The following is a 21124-nucleotide window of genomic DNA, read 5'->3' on the forward strand; positions in this document are numbered from 1 at the left end:
CAGTTTTTGTTGACATGAGATCTGGGGAATTTGCACCTTTGTCAGTTCCTGTTTCTGCTTTCAACATGTTAGAGATTCACACCGGCTGTTGACAGCCAACAATCAGGAGGACATCCAGAAGGTGGCAACTACACAGCTTAAACAACACTGTGAAAAAGTATTTACCACCTTGTTGATATCCTCTCTTTTTGTTTTTTTGTGTCTCACTTAAATGTTTCAGAACATGCAAAAAAATGTCAATATCAGACAAAGATGGTCTAAATAAATACAAAGAGCATTTTTAAAATAATGAGTCTCTTTATTAAAGAGAAAAAAAAATCTATTCAAAACAACCTGGACTTGTGTCAAAAAGTAATTTCCCCCAAAACCCAATAACTGCTTGTTCAATACTCAATAGCAACAGCTGCCATCGGGTGTTCATGATGACTGGTAATGAATCTCCTACTTTGGAGTCTTTAACATCACTGTGGGGGAATACTGGCCCACTCTGCTTTGTAAAATTGACTTAATTCAGCCACACTGGAGGGTTTTTAAGCAAGAACAGTCTGTTTATGGTCATGCCACAGCACCTCAATCAGATTTATGTCTGGGTTTTGACTTGGCCACTTGAAAACCTCCTGTTTTTGCCCATGAAGATTTTCTGGTTCAGAGCTGAGTTTATGGTTCCATTAATTATGACAAAATGTCCAGATCTCGAAGCAGTGAAGCTGTCACAGACCATCACACTACCACACCATGTTGGTTTCTCTGTAGTCCCAAAGCATTAAAAATGGCTTTGTAACCCTTTCCAGACTGACTTCGTTCTTGAATTAAGATTAAGATTGGGGCATGATGTGTTGCTGTTTGAAATCTTTTAGCCTACTTCTCTGGTCTGCCAGTAATCTGGCCTGAATGAGGAAAGCTTTATTTTCCTTAATGTATGAAATTATCATTTGAAAATTGTATTTTGTATGTACTCAGATTATCTCGTTCCAATACTAACACTTGTTTAACAATCTTTAGGTGGGACAAAAAAAAGCAAAAGCAGAAATCTGATAGCAGCCAAAAATGTTTTCACAGCACTGATGTAAGAAGAATAGTGAAAGACTGGCTGTGTTCCAAGGACACAAATGTGCTAATTAGACATGAAATTCAGCTTTATTTCGTCCAAGAAATTCACAGTAATTAGAAAATGAGCTATTCAAGTCCAATCAATGTTTTCTATTCAAACCTTCTTGCAAATTCAGTCAACTGTAGTTTCTTTCGTTATACGTCACATTTACCACCTGAGGGAGGTACATCCTGGTGGATGCCAGGTCCATGCAGGTGATGTTATTTCACCTAGGGTCATTAGCATTGTCCCTTGCACTTTCCTCAAAGAACAATTCCAATGTACAGGTATCCAAATGTTCGACCACAGCAGTAAGGTTTGCTCTGGTAGAGGAAACCTTACTGCTGTAAGTTCTTTATTGTTACCACTGAGTCAAACTCTCACTCTGACCCTTAAAACTGGTGCTGACCCAGCACCAGTTTGCTGCTGGACCAGAGGGTAGAACCATTTTCATCAGGAGTTAGGGGCACGCTCCTGGGGATCGGCAGCCAATCAAAAAGCAGTGACTGCCATGTTTAAAACTCTAGACTTTAGTTATGTTTCTGGTCGATAAAATTTAAATCAGAAACGCTGTAAAACCACCGAGCTTAATGACAATAAGATGTCTTATCAGCATCAGAACCAGAGAAGCTGAATGTCTCTGAACGTCAGTCAGAGCTTAAGTAGGTCAATGTGCCGCATCCAGCAGATTATTTCCCCCTGAACCTATAGACATTAGTTCCATCTGGGTTTAACTCTGTTGGTCTATTAGTAGCTTCAGGTGGTTTAATAAATCTTGCTCTAAAAACTGTTTAACTCCCGATTTCCAACTGCTGGTGCAGATCAGAGATCAGTTGATCAGGAGCAATGGTTCTTTAAAACACTGTTAATAAATGAAGGTGTGTATTGTAGAGCGTCTGGGATTAACTGGAATAAATAGTATTATATTTGGTTCAGTTGTCTCCTATCAAATATGATCCTTCACTAAAACACAGAAAAACCAGGGAGGACCAAACAATGAAAGAATGAGACACTGAAAGCGAGGTTCTGATTTGCCTCTTGGGCTTTGGGAAAGCAAACCGGTTCTTTTACAGAACCAGTTAAAAACTAGCTCTAGCATCAGCACTGGTTCAGAACTGGAACCTCTTTGATGGACAAGCCATAATAGGGAACAGCAGCTGTCTGCCCTCTCAAGGCTGCTTTGTCACCTCCGTCCTCCGTACAGAAGAAATCTATCAACACCATGATTATCACATGACTGAGTAACAGGAAGAGGGGGAGGAATCTGTGTCAGCTGAACAGGAAACCCTTTTTTTTCAAACAGGAACTCAACTGCCCTGAAAGTGATCAGCTCAAAGAGAAACAGAGAGAAAATGTCTCGGAGCTGAAATGTCATCAGCCTCTGGAAATATTACAGTTTCAGAAAGAAAGAAGTTGCATTAACACGCTACATGTTTCATCTGAACGCTTTCAAGACTTTTTTGTTAAGCGTCTCCAGTGATATTTGCTCTCTAGACAGAAACACTTCACCTGGTTAGTACAAAAATGCTAATCATCCATGCAGGACGTTTCTGTTTAACATTTACAAGCTCATATTCATGTTGAACAAAACATGAAGGAGTAACCAAACCCAAAGAAGAGAGCAGGGTAATGAGAATGGTCTGCAGGGCACGTTAACTATGCCTCTGCTGTCCTTAAGAACATAAACACAAAGAGAAGCTGCCCTCAGGCAAACGCAGCATTAGTCTCTGCTTTTGGAAACATTACAGGCAGATTACACAAGATTTCACTGGGAAGCAGATTGGAAAAGGAGCATGTTGTTATATAATCGAAGATCTTGGAGCGCATCATTTTCTCACACACTCAGTGGCTTTCTGAACATTAAAACCTGTTGGTGGAAGAAGGGTGTTATTAGCTGATACATTATGCTGGTCTGTCCTGTTTCAGTAAAACAACTCTTCTGGTTTAGACTACAGCAGCTTTACAGTGATGTCATGCTGTCGGTAGATTGATGTTGAACTGCTGTAGGAGAGTGTAATGACCTATCAGCCACTTCAGAGGTAAAACCAACCTGTCTCTCTATCAAAAACATCTGATCAGTGTCATCAATTGTCATTAAAATTCATTTATGATCATGATCTTTAGCAAACCTCACAGTTATTATAGGGGGAAACATTTCTCTGTCTGACAAACCAGTAGATGAGTCTAAGTCTGACAGTTGATGTCATGTCTAAGGTTTGGTTAGCTCCAGTGAAAGGAACTCTTAATGCTGCATCATACCAAGGCATTTTGGACAACATCATGGTCCTGACTCTGTGGGAACACTCTTGGGATGCTCCCTTCCTGTTCCAACGTGACTGCTCACCAGTGCCCAAAGCAAGGTCCATAAAGACATGGATGAGGGAGGTTGGTGTGCAGAAACCTTACTGATCTCAACCTAAGAACATTTTTGGGATGAATTAGCATTACACTATGAGCCAGGGCTTCTCGTCCAACATCATTGTCTGAACTCACACATGATCTCCTGGAAGAATAGTCAAATATTCAAATAAACATACTCCTAAACCTTGTGGAATCTTCCTAGAAGAGTTGAAGTTGTTGTAGTTTTGAAGAGTGGGCAGACATTAACTCTATGGATTAAGAATGGGATGTCACTTGAGTTCATGTATATGTGAAAGCAGATTTTTAAAAAATACTTTTTATGATACTCTTGGCAATAAAGTGTATGATATATATATATTTTTCTTTTATCAACATACATTCAGCAATAGTCTGTTGACATAAATGCATACCTTGAAGGCAAAGTGAAGTAAAACAGTACAAAGCAAAGTCTGATTATACAATAAATTAGGGAATTAGGTGTGGGTGATATGATATTAGTTTGTGAAGGATTAGAATGTGTAGACAATATACAAAATCAGGGAAATGGTGGAATTTGTCTAAAAGGCACATTATACACATTTCAGTTCTGTGGTCTTCGGCAGTTTCCAAGATGAAATGGTCAATAGTTTTAATGATTAGCACTGTAGTAGTGCAGTATTGTAGTATATTGTCTCGGAGGCGTTGTGGCAGATGCAAGCAGACGTCAGTGAAAGTAAGGCAGGGATATCCCAACCACCAAAGAGCACCAAATGTTACATGTAGTTGAATAATACTCAGCTTTATTTATCCTTAAATCCTGATGAGCCCAACCAGTTAGATAGACTACAAGCTTGTCTTGAAGACATACAAACCTGGACGACTTTAAATTTTCTGCTTCTAAATTCAGACAAGACAGAAGTTGTCATCTTTGGACCACAGTCTTTGAAAAAGAAACTGAATAATCAATCAACTGATGTGGATGGCATTAAATTTACCACCGGTAATAAAAAAAAAACCTTGGTGTTCTTTTGACCAGGACATGTCATTTAAATCCTAGAGATATCAAAGTGTTGAAGAAGACATGTAGTCCTGTGCTGGAGTTATTTGTCATAAACCATTTTATTCACCAAGACAGTTCTCCTCGTCTGTACTGGTTGGCGCTTACATACCTCCTCAAGGCTCCACTTCAGATGCTGAAAAACAACTGGCTAAGCTGATAACAGACGTGAAGAAAAAACATCCAGACTCTCTCATCATTGTTCTTGGGGATTGTAACAGTGCAAACCTCTCCAATGAACTTCCCAAATACAGACAGAACATTAAGTCTCCCACATGGGATAGAAACACTCTGCTGTACAACTCACCAGGACTCCTTTCTGACCACTCTCTGGTCCACCTCATCCCAACCCACAGGCAGAAATTAAAAGCTTCCAAACCCGTGGTTCAGACTGTTAAGAAGTGGACTGATGTTACAGGCCTGCTTTGACTGCACAGATTCGACTGTTTTTGAAACTTCTGCCACTGATTTAAACCAACTTACTGATGTGGTGACATCATACATCAGTTTCTGTGAGGACATGTGTATGCAGACCAAGACCTTCTGCACATGCAGTAACAATAAACCTTGGTTCACTTCTCGACTGAGGCCGCTGCACAGGGAAAAAGATGAAGCACACAGCAGTGGGGACCGGGACCTGTATAAGCAGGCCAGGAACGAACTGTCTAAAGAGATCAAAGCAGCGAAGAGAAGCTACAATGAAAAGCTAAAGAAAGCTTCACACATGGAGATGCTTCGCTGTTTGGAATGGTTTGAAAAACCTGACTGCCTACAGGAGCCCTTTCCCCCAACCCTGAGCAGAATCCTCGCCTGGCAAATCAATTTAATCGTTTCTACTGCAGGTTTGAAAAGCAGCAGTTCACACCTCAACCCAACTCCTCCACATCCCATTAAGACACAGAGTCTTGCCATACACCAACCACCCAACTACCTTCAGACCCCTGCCTGCACTAAGGATCTCAGAGGAAGATGTAAATAGGCTTTTTCAGCATCTGAAAACAAAGAAGGGCTCAGGACCTGATAATGTCTCCCCATCATGCCTGAAAGCCTGCGTCAACCAACTGGCACCCATCTTCACTGAGATCTTCAACAAGTGCATACAGAGAGGAGGTGGATCAGCTGGTACACTGGTGTGGTCAGAGCCACCTAGAACTTAACACACTCAAGACTGTGGAGATGATGATGGACATTTGGAGAACACCACCCCCACACTATCCTCAACAACACTGTCTGCTGCGGACCACTTTCGGCTCATAGGAACCACCATTTCTTGAGATCTGAGATGGTCCTCACACATAGACAATGTTCTGAAGAAGGCCCAGCAGAGACTGTACTTCCTGAGGCAACTAAAGAACTACAACCTTCCACAGGATCTGCTGGTCATCTCCTACACTGTCATAATTCAGTCTGTCCTGTCTTCGTCCATCTCAGTGTGGTTTGGCTCATCCACAAAACAGGACAGGTCCAGACTGCAACAAACAATCGGTCTGCAGAGAGAATCATCAGGGCTGACCGTCCCTCTATCTAGGACTTATGCAGGTCTAGGGTCTGGAAAAGGGCAGCTAAAATCTCTGCAGACCCCACAGACCCTGCACACAAACTGTTTAGGCTTCTACCTTCAGGTGGCGCTACAGAGCGCTGTCTGCTAAAACCAACCGCCACAGACTGTTTCTCTGATGAACACTTGACAGTCAGAGTTCCAGAACAACACCATGTATACTTGGACTGATCTCACATTATATCTGATTGTAAAGTCAATTGTGTTTATGTGTCCATTTTCTTCTTTTATTCTTAAAGAAGTTCTCTTAATGGACTGCCCCCTCCCAAGGTCTACTGACCAGCAGCTCCTTAATGTGCCGAAAACTAAACGTACACTTAGAGGTAACCTCGCTTTCGCTGTAACTGCCCCAAAGATGTGGAATGATCTGCCTTTGCATGTCAGACAAGCCTTGTCACTCTTTCAATTTAAGAATCTTCTTAAACCCATTTATTTGCTAAAGCATTTTGCACATCATGAGAGGTTGGCTTTATTTTAACATTTTTATCAAAACATGTCTATTTTAACTTGTCTTTTTAAATGTATCTGTTTTTCTTTTGTATAATGTTATTTTGTGTATGTACAGCACTTTATGAACCCTAGTTTATTTTAAAGTGCTTCATAAATAAAGATGGTATTGTACATTTCTCCTACTTTTGCTTCCCTTCATTGGCTCCCTGTTAAATCCAGGATAGAATTAAAAATTCTCCTCCTCACACATAAAGCCCTTAATGATCTAGCTCCATCATACATCAGAGATCTGATTGTTCCATATGTTCCTAATAGAGCACTTTGTTCTCAGACTGCAGATTTACTGGTGGTTCCTAGAGTCTCTAGAAGTAGAATGGGAGGCAGATCCTTTAGTTATCAGGCTCCTCTCCTGTGGAACCAGCTCCCAGTTTCAGTTCGTGAGGCAGACATCCTGTCTACTTTTAAGGCTAGGCTTAAAACTTTCCTTTTTGATAAAGCTTATAGTTAGAGTGGATTAGGTTATCCTGAGCTATCTCTGTAGTTATGCTGCTATAGGCTTAGACTGCTTGAGGACACGACCACTTTCACTCTCTGCTACATTCTCATTCTACTCTCCAATTTTCTCTCTCTGTTTATTCTCTTTCTAGAAGCTACACCTGGCCTGACTCTGTGTTTAGCTATGACACCTTTCTGGAGGGGGACATCGTACAAGCTTCTGCTGCCAACAACTTAATGCTCACCTTCTACAGATGATACACTTGGCCCTGTCTTTCAGTGTTTACCCTGTCTCTCTCCTAGACATAGCTACTGGCTGAGCTCCTACTGTGACTAAATATACGTGCTCTCTTTCATACTCTAGACTTTTATTACTGGCTCAGAGTTCATATGCTTAGCTGTCTTTCTCTCCTATATGAAGCCAATTCAAGGATCTATAAGCATTAATGTTTCACTTTCCCATAGAAAGTACTCCTGGACCAGTGCTTCTTTGTTCTCTTTGTGTCTCTGCTCTGTTCTCTCAAATCCCCAGTCGGTTGCAGCAGATGGCTGCTCACACTGAGCCTGGTTCTGCTGGAGGTTTCTTCTTGTTAAAAGGGAGTTTTTCCTCTCTACTGTCGTTACATGCATGCTCAGTATGAGGGATTGCTGCAAAGTCAACGCCAGTGACTGTCCACTGTCTCTACATGCTCATCCAGGAGGAGTGAATGCTGCAAGTCACTGACTCAATGCAATCCGCTGAGTTTCCTTATATAGAAAAACGTTTTAATCAATATGAATAATAAACGCAATCTGACTGTTTGATAGGATTAATTGGAATGTATGTACCCAACTTGAAATCTGTTTGATCTGATTGAATTGACTTTGTAAAGTGCATTGAGACGACATGTGTTGTGATTTGGTGTTATGTAAATAAAATTGAATTGAACTGAATTTATCAGACTGTAATTAAGGGTCAAATTACTGTCGGCAGAGCAGTCAAAACATTAATAGGATGATTATATGGCAAACCTTTGCAATAAGAGCTTTATCCAGGTTTATACATTGTATTAATAAAACTGGAATCATTATAGTTGGATAATCACACCTCCTTTAACTGTGATAGTGCTATTGCTTTATGTGATTCTTACGTGCATCCATTTGCTAGAAACTTTGGTGTGATCTTCAACAGTAGCTGTAAATTTGACAGACAGATGAGCTATTTGGTAAAGAAGAGCTTTTTCCAGCTAACACCTCAGTGAAGACATACATTCCATTACCCAACTTTGAATAAATAATTCATGCTTTTATTACATTGTGCTTGGATTACAGTCCATTTGCTGGTCTTAATAAAAGCTCTATTCAGCTGCTGCATGTCCTCTGACAAGAACTAAATGCAATTTAAATTAATTAAAACCACTTCAGGTTTCCTCGTTGGTCATCAAAAGCCAACTGTGTGAATTAGGGTTGGGCGATATGTAAGATTTTTCCAACAGTTATTCTTCAGTCCAACAAATGACAATCGCCCATGGATTCGCGCAGGTGACGTTTAGCCTTTTTTGTGGGCGAAGCAATGTACACATGCATGGACTGATTTGCCAAGAAAAAAAAATACAAAGTCGTCCATTTGGGATTACTTTAGGATGTAACTAAAGTTGTGTGCTGCTTGTGCAGACGTATGAAACTTAAGGGTGGAGCGGGTGTACTGTTGGCAGCGGGGACTCCATGCACAGTGTCTGTGGATGTTTGAGGCTTTATAGTCAAGCGTACCAATTTCCTACATTTCTGCTGACAAATTCCTACATTTCCCACATCTTCTGCCATGACTACATCGGTTGGGGAGGCAAAGCTAATTTGCCACATAGCTTTGGTAAAACAAAAGGAAAAGAAAGTGGTGTTAAAGGCCATAAAACCACACTAGGGACGAAGAAGGGGAATAGACCTGTCAGTCCGGCACAGAGTGGCAGTCAAGCAATGCGTAATCGCGACCGATTGCTCGGAGCAGTGTTTCACATATACAGGTCCTTCTCAAAAAATTAGCATATTGTGATAAAGTTCATTATTTTCTATAATGTAATGATGAAAATTTAACATTCATATATTTTAGATTCATTGCACACTAACTGAAATATTTCAGGTCTTTTATTGTCTTAATACGGATGATTTTGGCGTACAGCTCATGAAAACCCAAAATTCCTATCTCACAAAATTAGCATATTTCATCCGACCAATAAAAGAAAAGTGTTTTTAATGCAAAAAACGTCAACCTTCAAATACTCATGTACAGTTATGCACTCAATACTTGGTCGGGAATCCTTTGGCAGAAATGACTGCTTCAATGCGGCGTGGCATGGAGGCAATCAGCCTGTGGCACTGCTGAGGTCTTATGGAGGCCCAGGATACTTCGATAGCGGCCTTTAGCTCATCCAGAGTGTTGGGTCTTGAGTCTCTCAACGTTCTCTTCACAATATCCCACAGATTCTCTATGGGGTTCAGGTCAGGAGAGTTGGCAGGCCAATTGAGCACAGTGATACCATGGTCAGTAAACCATTTACCAGTGGTTTTGGCACTGTGAGCAGGTGCCAGGTCGTGCTGAAAAATTAAATCTTCATCTCCATAAAGCTTTTCAGCAGATGGAAGCATGAACTGCTCCAAAATCTCCTGATAGCTAGCTGCATTGACCCTGCCCTTGATAAAACACAGTGGACCAACACCAGCAGCTGACACGGCACCCCAGACCATCACTGACTGTGGGTACTTGACACTGGACTTCTGGCATTTTGGCATTTCCTTCTCCCCAGTCTTCCTCCAGACTCTGGCACCTTGATTTCCGAATGACATGCAGAATTTGCTTTCATCCGAAAAAAGTACTCTGGACCACTGAGCAACAGTCCAGTGCTGCTTCTCTGTAGCCCAGGACTGGGGAATGCGGCACCTGTAGCCCATTTCCTGCACACGCCTGTGCACGGTGGCTCTGGATGTTTCTACTCCAGACTCAGTCCACTGCTTCCGCAGGTCCCCCAAGGTCTGGAATCGGCCCTTCTCCACAATCTTCCTCAGGATCCGGTCACCTCTTCTCGTTGTGCAGCATTTTCTGCCACACGTTTTCCTTCCCACAGACTTCCCACTGAGGTGCCTTGATACATCACTCTGGGAACAGCCTATTCGTTCAGATATTTCTTTCTGTGTCTTACCCTCTTGCTTGAGGGTGTCAATAGTGGCCTTCTGGACAGCAGTCAGGTCGGCAGTCTTACCCATGATTGGGGTTTTGAGTGATGAACCAGGCTGGGAGTTTTAAAGGCCTCAGGAATCTTTTGCAGGTGTTTAGAGTTAACTCGTTGATTCAGATGATTAGGTTCATAGCTCGTTTAGAGACCCTTTTAATGATATGCTAATTTTGTGAGATAGGAATTTTGGGTTTTCATGAGCTGTATGACAAAATCATCCGTATTAAGACAATAAAAGACCTGAAATATTTCAGTTAGTGTGCAATGAATCTAAAATATATGAATGTTAAATTTTCATCATGACATTATGGAAAATAATGAACTTTATCACAATATGTTAATTTTTTGAGAAGGACCTGTAAAAGAGTTCGATGGGGAGACTTTTCCCCGCCGAGCAGTTTATTGTGTGTTGTAAAGATTGAGCTTCGCACGGACAAATCTGGCGGACACTACTTGATATCTGCAGAGTCAAGTTGGCTATGCCAGACTATGTTTTGTCCTTTAGCCGTAGACCAAAAAAATCCAAAACACCGCACTTAAAAAAAAAAAAAAGACCATTAAAGGGCTCAACCTATCGTGGATGTTCGATAAATTGGTCCAATCGCTCAACCTTAGTGTGAAGGCTGGCAGCATTGTGTGGTCAGGCTGACTGATATCACTTCAGAAGACCTGAATGTGTTGGTGATGGAGTGATGAAATATTACAACTTCTACTGCAACCCTCAATGACAGGAACTGGGATGAATTTATGCACAAAATGATTCAAAATTTTTCTTATTGTTACATATACATTTGGTAGCAATAGTAAACTTGAGTGCTGCTGGTTAATTGAAATGAAAATAATTTGTTTTAAGTTGGACAAAGTGTTCTTTCATGTCCTAAGAATGGGAACATGCTGAGAAATACTGATAAAACTGTGCAAACTGATTAAAATATGGATAGAGATGCTCCTAGCGGTTATTTTGCATAATGGTTTACATTCAGAGCTATGGTTTTTTGTAGGGAGATCTTCATAAAACTGCGATCTTACTGTAAAAAAAAGAATTGTTATATAATATTTTTTATCATATCATACACCCCTACAGGCTATATAGAATGGTTAATGGTCTTAATAATCCACTTGGTCAATTTAAGTATTAAAATTAAGTTAGCATGAAATTAACAATAAAACCATATTTATTTCCCACTTTAATAAAAGCATCTGGTTTGTTGATCATTCAGAGCCAAGCAGAAGGCAGAGAGAGTATAGTGCAGATATTTCAATAACCAGAGTAGAAACTGTTAAATGGAGTCTTAGTTTGGACTTTAATATGGTGAAAAGAAGGCTTTAAGATGTTTTTAACCTCACTGGGTGCAGAACGAAATTAGTGGAGCATCCTCTCCTCCAGCAGCTGTTAGCTGCCTAGTACCTAAGTAAGTAAACATTTAGCTGGATGTTTGCTCTCTTCAGAATTGGTTAAGTTGTTACCAACTTGTCACAGTTATCGGACTACCATCATTGCATGGGACGGTCTGTTTATACTTGGCAAGACAACTGAATGATGATCCAAGGATTTTCCTCCTAATTTATAGCATTCATCACACAAAATAAGCTTTACACACAAACTTTTGACAAATGAACATTCAGTATGCACCATACGATGAGTAATTATGGATTATTCTAATCAAAAGGAGATAAACTTTCATGATCGGTTGTTCTGTCTAAACAATGCAACTGAAGGAGTTTCACAAACTGAAGTTAAAAAGGGAGCCTCATTCCTACCGTTATATGTCACTCGGGGTTTGGTTAAACACAAAACCAGGTGAAGATCCATCTCATCCGAGGACACATACTTGGAACACACTGGGCACTTGAATCCTGAAAAGTGAAGAAAATAGCAATAATGAATAAGAGGTCGGTGGTGGAGTGAGGTGAAACTATGAAAAAAAGCATAATAAGAAATAAATTAGACAATGTGACAGGTCTTCCTGTGTATTTGAATTTGGTGTTCACTTTCCTTCTAGTTTTCCCACCTCTGTGCAGTTGGTACATATGGACACCCTGACCCTTTGATCTTTTGAGCCTCAGACTCATTGAACTATAATGCAACAGTATGCCCACATCTTTGCCTGGTTCTGTTGGACATATTATAGAACTTTATTATCAAGATAGTCTTAAACTGCCCACCATTGCTGTCAGTTGTTAGACAGCAAGATGAACTATCTATTTAATTTTGAGATTGAACAGATGGTTCGACAGAAAAACACAAAGACTCCACAGATCTTGAATTATCTTACTAGTTTATTACAATAATAACACTGGAAAATAAATAAGATTAAACTGAAACAAGAGGGCTTTACATGTAACAAGAATAATTTTTTATTTCAGTTTACCTCACTATTGCACATATTGCATAGTAATGTAAACAATCATGGTCAACTGGAAAGTGAAAAGCTTTCCAGTCAATTCATACAATATGATTCAGTTTAATTCCAAACTACTTTATTAATCCCAAAAGGAAATTAAATGTTGTTGTAGCTCATATTATGCAGGTTTCTTCAAAGAGCCGTTGTAGATGCTGATGCCTGTGGGCAGGAAGGATCTCCTGTAGCAGTCTGCCTTACAGAAGATCTGAAGAAGCCTCTGACTGAAGACACTCTGTTGTTGTACAACAGTCTCATGAAGAGGATGCTCAGGGTTCTCCATAATGTTATTCATTTTATGAAGAATTGCTCTTTGCACAATTATCTCCAGAGGTTTCAGAGGAGTCCCCAGAACAGAGCCAGGCTTCTTTTTCAGCTTGAGCTTTTTTAGGTCCCTGGCTCTGATGCTGCTACCTTAACAGATGATGGCAGAAGAGATCACATTCTCCACAATAGACTTACTGTATACAAGACATGCAGAATCTTGCTGGAAACACTGAAGTACCCAAGCTTCCTCAAGAAGAACATTCTGCTCTGTCCCTTCTTGTAAACAACTTCACTGTTGCATCTCCAGTCCAGTTGTTTTTTCAGATGAACATCGAGATATTTATACTCCTCCACCACTCCTCCTTCACTACTTCTCCAGTGATGGAAATAATGTTTGAACAGGTCCTGTTTGTCTTGAAATCTACAATCATCTACTTTGTTGTATCAATATTCAAGATGAGACAATTGCTTCCACACCATGCCACACAGTGGTCCACCAACTCCCTGTACTCAGCTTCACAGTGACAGTGGGTTTGTTGAAGCAGGTGTATGATGGTGTCGTCAACTCCAACTCCATGGCAATTAACAAACTGCAGGGGGTCCTGATTGTTTGCTATATTTAGGTGGGCCAACATGAGTCTCTCTAGGACCTTAATGATTTGGTTGCCTCCAAACAATTTATATTTCAAGCAGAGACAGAAAACAAGACTGTGATCTGATTTGCCTAGCGGAGGTCTTGCTTTGGAGCTGTACAAGTCATCCACATTATATAAAACAAGAAGCTGACAAACTGTTGAAACGGAAGCGGAGAAGACAGTGAGGTGTTATAAAGATCAACAGATATTGCTAAAAACACATTGCGGTGTTGTGTATGTAGCTTAGCAACAACTGAGCTGATGACATCACATGCAGTGTCGACAACAGCAGGAATGTTGGGAGTAATGGCGTTGCAAAATAGCAGCGTTAGTAACTGCATTACATTTCGGTAACAGAGTAATCTAACCAATTACTTTTATCATTTCCGTAACGCCGTTATGTTGTTTAGAATGTAACGCAACACGTTACTACAACTCAAGAGGGGTTTAATAAGAACACAGTCTGCTGCTGCGGAGAGATGTGCTTTTCTCCCGCAGATGCAGTGAGTGTTTTTCAAAGCTCTTCAAGGAAAAAGCAGCAGGTGGGGTAGTGGAGGAGGTGGCATGGACAAATAGCGGCATACGAGACGGCGATTGGCTGAGAAGGCATCAGGTAGGCGGGTTTTCACCAGACAGAGTAAACTAACAGCAAGAAAGAAACATGACAATGGAGGGGAGTCTTATAAATTCAAAGACAGAACTGGAAGTATGGGCAATATTTCACGTTCGCTGAAGTGAGAGGCAAAAATGTGCATTTGATTTGCAAGTTATGTCCGGGAACAAAGAAATGATCCACTTCCATGACCAGTAAGTCCAACCTTATGAAGCATTCACATCGTCTCACCGTTCCACAACACGTGTGGCTAACAACTCGAGCCCTGCTGCGGTCAGGGCATGCTCCAACAATCTTACACAGTGCAAACAGAAAAGGCTTGGTTTTTCTGGTCGGCAACTTGTAACATCATTCTAACTGAGTTACTAACTCGGTTACTTTTGGGAGAAGGAACTGGTAACTATAACTAGTTACTTTTTTTAAAGTAATGTACCTAACAATGAACAGTAGATGGTGGAATGTAAGCTGTTGCCAAAATAACACTGGTGAATTCTCTTGGTAAATAATATGAACGAAAACGTACTGCTAACAGGGCAATATTCGAGATGCAGAGATGACGCTTCACAGTAACGTGTCCTGGATTACACCATCTGTTGTTCACAAGAACTGATATTACACCTCATTTACTTTTGCAAATCTCTGTCTGCTCGTATGGTCAGAAAGCTTGGCAGAGAGACGTTGGAGTCTTGCATATGATTCTGTAGCCATGTCTGAGTGAAACATATACAGGTCCTTCTCAAACAATTAGCATATTGTGATAAAGTTCATTATTTTCCATAATGTCATGATGAAAATTTAACATTCATATATTTTAGATTCATTGCACACTAACTGAAATATTTCAGGTCTTTTATTGTCTTAATACAGATGATTTTGGCATACAGCTCATGAAAACCCAAAATTCCTATCTCACAAAATTAGCATATCATTAAAAGGGTCTCTAAACGAGCTATGAACCTAATCATCTGAATCAACGAGTTAACTCTAAACACCTGCAAAAGATTCCTGAGGCCTTTAAAACTCCCAGCCTGGTTCATCACTCAAAACCCCAATCATGGGTAAGACTGCCGACCTGACTGCTGTCCAGAAGGCCACTATTGACACCCTCAAGCAAGAGGGTAAGACACAGAAAGAAATTTCTGAACGAATAGGCTGTTCCCAGAGTGCTGTATCAAGGCACCTCAGTGGGAAGTCTGTGGGAAGGAAAAGGTGTGGCAGAAAACGCTGCACAACGAGAAGAGGTGACCGGACCCTGAGGAAGATTGTGGAGAAGGGCCAATTCCAGACCTTGGGGGACCTGCGGAAGCAGTGGACTGAGTGTGGAGTAGAAACATCCAGAGCCACCGTGCACAGGCATGTGCAGGAAATGGGCTACAGGTGCCGCATTCCCCAGGTCAAGCCACTTTTGAACCAGAAACAGCAGCAGAAGCACCTGACCTGGGCTACAGAGAAGCAGCACTGGACTGTTGCTCAGTGGTCCAAAGTACTTTTTTCGGATGAAAGCAAATTCTGCATGTCATTCGGAAATCAAGGTGCCAGAGTCTGGAGGAAGACTGGGGAGAAGGAAATGCCAAAATGCCAGAAGTCCAGTGTCAAGTACCCACAGTCAGTGATGGTCTGGGGTGCCGTGTCAGCTGCTGGTGTTGGTACACTGTGTTTTATCAAGGGCAGGGTCAATGCAGCTAGCTATCAGGAGATTTTGGAGCACTTCATGCTTCCATCTGCTGAAAAGCTTTATGGAGATGAAGATTTCATTTTTCAGCACGACCTGGCTCACAGTGCCAAAACCACTGGTAAATGGTTTACTGACCATGGTATCTCTGTGCTCAATTGGCCTGGCAACTCTCCTGACCTGAACCCCATAGAGAATCTGTGGGATATTGTGAAGAGAACGTTGAGAGACTCAAGACCCAACACTCTGGATGAGCTAAAGGCTTCTATCGAAGCATCCTGGGCCTCCATAAGACCTCAGTGCCACAGGCTGATTGCCTCCATGCCACGCTGCATTGAAGCAGTCATTTCTGCAAAAGGATTCCCAACCAAGTATTGAGTGCATAACTGTACATGATTATTTGAAGGTTGACGTTTTTTGTATTAAAAACACTTTTCTTTTATTGGTCGGATGAAATATGCTAATTTTGTGAGATAAGAATTTTGGGTTTTCATGAGCTGTATGCCAAAATCATCCGTATTAAGACAATAAAAGACCTGAAATATTTCAGTTAGTGTGCAATGAATGTAAAATATATGAATGTTAAATTTTCATCATGACATTATGGAAAATAATGAACTTCATCACAATATGCTAATTTTTTGAGAAGGACCTGTAATACTGCGTTCTCATAAATCTGCCTGGGTCCTTGTTAGAGCTTGAAGTTCATCCAACATGTTTGCCAAATATCTCACACTGCCCATTATGTTTGTTGAAGAGATGGTTTGAACCTTTTCCTTTTCTCTCTCCTCTTTGCTCCTGCTCTGCATCCATGGTGCCTCCTTTTTAACTCATCTGGGATTTGGGGTTGTAGTTTAGGTATTATTTGAGTTTTAAGATATTAATCTGCTGCTCCCAGTTGTAAAAAACACATTATTGCTATAGTTAATCATCAAAACAATTGCCAAAAAATACAGCAGTATCAGCAAAAATCCTTCCAGCTGGACAGCCTCCAATAGCAGAGGGAATAATCATCCAAAAAAAGCTAATTTCATCTACAAAAGGAGGATTTACATTTTTAAAAAGAATATATCAGAATCAGCTTGAGAGGCACATATACTTCAAAGAAATGGAAGGAAAAGATGTTACTCAACTCCACTGGATTTTCTCCCCATTTTAGACCCTTATAATGTATTTTTGAACATACAAACACACATGGCGGGGTAAGAACCAGTGGGACAGCTTTAAAATAATTCATTTTAAATAAGTTTAAAAAAATAGCACAGAGATAACGTCGCTGGTGCCAAAACCACTGCACTGTTAACGCGCTTTACATTAAATTTTAGAGGGAGTGTGTGCTTGCACAGGAGCAACTGCAGTGCTTGCATTAATGTAAAGAAGAAAAAAAAAGGTTCAGGGAGAGCTGGGTTGCACTCTGCATCTTATCATGACACGAGATTCTACCGGCTCCACAGACATCACCATGTCCTGTACAGCCGTTTTACCCTTTTAGTTTCACACATCATAAGACAGAAATCTGTGTGCATTGTGTGCAGGGCTTCCAAACATCAGCCGGCCTGCCGAGATACTGATGGACTGAATAGATTAGCACAGCCAGAAGCAGGCTCTCCATTGCTTGTCCGACCAAAGCAAATCATAACTGGCACAGACATGCACAGCACCATCTAATAAGATTCCCAGGCCATCTGCTAACAATCAGGAATGCTCAGAAAACTGTAGGTGTGTTTATTTGAAAGCTAGCTGAAGTTAAGCTGCAGCCCTGCACCACTTATCCAGGCTTTCTCAACAGTGAGAACGGAGCCCTCCCTGCCAGGCTGGGATGACTCATCCTGTAAACTGAATGGGATATTCTTCCGAGAAAAAAAACTGTGGAGTGTCCTCATGCATGTATATTGGAGGTAGTACCTACTGTTGGACCCAGCATATTTGTCCTTGAGAAACACACTCACAGGCTGGAGTATGTGCATGAATGAAACAGCTGCAATTTATTAACTTGGGAGAATTTTTCAGTTTTTCCAGTTCTACTGTCCAATAATGCAGTGAAATGAGCTGAAGACCTACTAACATGTTTTTTCTTTTATTAAACCTTGGGGATCCCTTCATTTTATGCATCTCCTGTGTCCCTTGAACATGTACTTTTAAAGACTGCCATAGAAATAAGTATCAAGATATTTTTTAATGTATGCATCCGTCCTGATCAAACACAGGAACATATTCCATTTTCTGAATTAACTGCTTAATTTACAGTTTTAGCAACAATGGTCCATTTTATAAAAAGCATAAAATGTGTTTTTATTTTGCTAACAATATCAAAAAACTGGACTTTAGCTGAGCTTGGAATGGTCACAGATTGGCAGCAAACTGATCCTGATCAATCATGTTTTCTGTTCAAAATCATAGAAATCAATTGCTCCAGCTGGGTCCCTTGAACATGCAAAAAACAATGCTCTTAAATACTGACCTAATATATTATGTGTCAGTATATTTTTTTCGTATTTGTTATCTCATGATTGCCTTATGAATATCAGTCTTTACTTTTCATACGTAAATTTAATGAATTCTCTGAGCTTTTAACCCCTTAGCAAAACATGTGAATGTATGAGCATGTCAACATGGGATGACCAGACCTTACCTTTTAAATTATTAGCTACTTTTCTACACTTATTTATACAGATACATAACACAAGCTGACACCATTTTAAACCGAATTCTGAAACACCAACTTAAACACTGAAAAACGCATTACTTTCATTCTATTTGTCCTGCCTTGCAACTGCTGAAAGGAAAAAGGGAAAATGGAAAAAACAAAGGGAGAACAGAGCCAACTGCATAAACCAATCAATGTTTGTGTGGACAAAACGCCTAAACCTTCGGACCTCTCACACACACACACTCTGCTGTAACAGATGGACAGAAATCAAAGGACACAAGGTGGAGCTTACCCATGGGTTCACTGTCCAACAAATCTACAGAGCAAAAAAGAACACAACATTAGAAAGTACTGATAGACGAACAATATACTTAAAAGACATTTACAACCATGGAGGAAGGATATCTTGCAAGACCACTTTAAAGGAAACAGGACAGATTCAGTGCTTCAATTATACCTTCGAAATGATTCTCAACACACCTGCAGAGCAGATCTTTGTTTAAACTGTTTTCCAGTGACTCATTTAACTTAACCCAAGGTACCCTCATCTAGAATATTAAAACACTTCCAGCAGGTGGCCGCGTGTTTTGTTATACATGACAATTTTAGCTAAATGGCTGTTGACTTGAGTGCCATCTATCGATTTTTCACTAATTAAGACAATTAACAACATCCAAAACTGGTGTGTAGTGTTTTGTTCTTGGTATCGGGTATAAAAACTTAGGAGAAGGTAAACTGATGGATCAGAACTGGTATTAGATGGGTCTTTCCTGGGGCTCCACTGACACTGAGCAACAACAATACTTTCTGTTACCACTAAATAATCCCGGTCCATCAGGATCGGCTTTACTTTCAGTCAACAGAAAAAAAGCTCATCATGGTGACTCCCCACCACGGAAAACACAAGACTAGATAACTTTGTGCTTGTTTACATTTATAACCTTATTCAAATAAACTGGCAACTTTACTTCAAAATATGTTCTAATTGACTCCAGGTACATTGATGTAAATTCATTTTGGTTGTTCAAGTCTGCAAAACACTATTCTGAGGGCTAAATAGAACATGAAGCTTAAGAACAAAGAGTGAAAGAGCTGTGACCTTCACAGTATATCCACCTGTAGCAAAGCTTTGCTGGGACTCAGGGTTGCAAATTAAATTCACTGGAGCTTCACACTGTAAAATCCTAATGCAAAAGAAAAAAATGAATGATAAGATGAAAAAAGGTTCTGCTTTCTACAAGCACTGAGCTTAGAGTGGACAAACTGAAGGCTCCTCACAGGCACGAGTAAACAGAGCTCCTTAGCTCAATCTGTGTGAATGCGTCATCCAAAATGTCACAAAACGGCCATTGAAGAGCCAAACGGATAGCGTTTCTGTAAGAAAGTCAGGATGAATATTAATAATGTGTGACTATATTCCTGTTCCAGCAGCTTGGTTTCTCTCAGCAGAGCAAACAGGGTCTACTGATGAAAAGGTAGCAAAATGTAAATCTTTCAGGAGGATTCTTTGAAGACCAATGACATGTTTCTTTTCTCATTTCCCAAAGCAAAGTGTGACTCTTCCTAAAACTCAGAGTCTACTTCTATTAGAGCAGATATGCCTGGTAGTTCCAACCTATGTTCAGAAACTGAAGAAGTCTTTTGAATGAGATGAGAAACATCTTCAAGAAATGAGAAGACCAGTTGCCTTCTAACCAAGACCTTAGGATTGTGACTGAGAATCAACACAAACAGAATTTGCAACTACCTCGGCTTTTGATACCACTTTGAACAACGCAATGAGCTAAACAGTCACATTAGTTTGTAAAGCACCAACCTGACCAATGCGCTGGTGTTCAGAAGAACAGTTCAGAAGTGAAAGTTGGGATTCAAATTTCTGCCTGTGTTAAAGCTCCCTCTGTCCTGTCTGTGTCCTCAGATGAACCAACGGTGGGGTTCATGAAAAAGCTTCCTTCTGTTTGTAGCGCTCAGTTTAGAACACACATCAAAAGTGTTGTGCCAGTAACGTAGTCCTGCAGCATTGGTTCCGTCCTCTGTGTAGGATCACTTTGGATTTGGCACCGTTTGTGGTGATGATGGAGAATGGTAAGTAAAAGTGCAGGTGAAAGCAGGCTCTGCGTTACTGATGCTGGCAGCAAAATGTGGCTCCTCTTTGCAGACATTGCAAAGTTTAATGACTTGCAGCACATGACGGAGTGAGGTAGGATGAAGTGTCGTCCTACCTGATCTCATACTTGACCTGACCTCCAGCTACACACCGACCATTAAATTAGTGATGTGTTCTTGCAGATATTGTAAAAAACAGAAATGTTTTCTCCATGGCTGTACGTTTATTTCTGAAATTGTTGGCACAATAGAAAAAAACGTATCCTGAACTTAATCAAAAACTGACCTGGGCATCTTGATAAGAACCAGGTCATAATAAATCAATGTTGAATCCAGGTTTGCACTCGTTAGGTCTAAAACAGACTCCAGTAGACAATTTAGAATATTGTTTGTCCATCCATCCATCATCTTCTGCTGATCTGAAGTCTGATCAAGAATGGAAGCTATGAACCCAGACATCTCTCTTCCTGGCAACACTTCAAATCCTCTTGGGAATCCTAAGTTGCTTCAAGGCCAAAAGGGATTTATAGTCCCTACAGTGAGTTCTGGAAGTGAATTGGAACGTAGAGAGACCATGAAATCA

At 40.6% G+C, this 21124-nt stretch overlaps 1 protein-coding gene across 1 annotated transcript in view; it reads right to left on the bottom strand.

Moving 5' to 3' along the window:
• The window catches only part of znrf2b (zinc and ring finger 2b), a 53293-nt gene that overhangs the window by 12270 nt on the left and 19899 nt on the right, over window positions 1-21124 (bottom strand). Inside the window, exon 2 of the mRNA XM_047362070.1 lies at window positions 11958-12053. Within this exon, the coding sequence (XP_047218026.1) occupies window positions 11958-12053 (96 nt within the window). The remainder of the gene's footprint in view (window positions 1-11957; window positions 12054-21124) is intronic.

The sequence above is a fragment of the Girardinichthys multiradiatus genome, chromosome 3 (assembly GCF_021462225.1).
Source record: "Girardinichthys multiradiatus isolate DD_20200921_A chromosome 3, DD_fGirMul_XY1, whole genome shotgun sequence".
NCBI classification, from domain to species: domain Eukaryota; kingdom Metazoa; phylum Chordata; class Actinopteri; order Cyprinodontiformes; family Goodeidae; genus Girardinichthys; species Girardinichthys multiradiatus.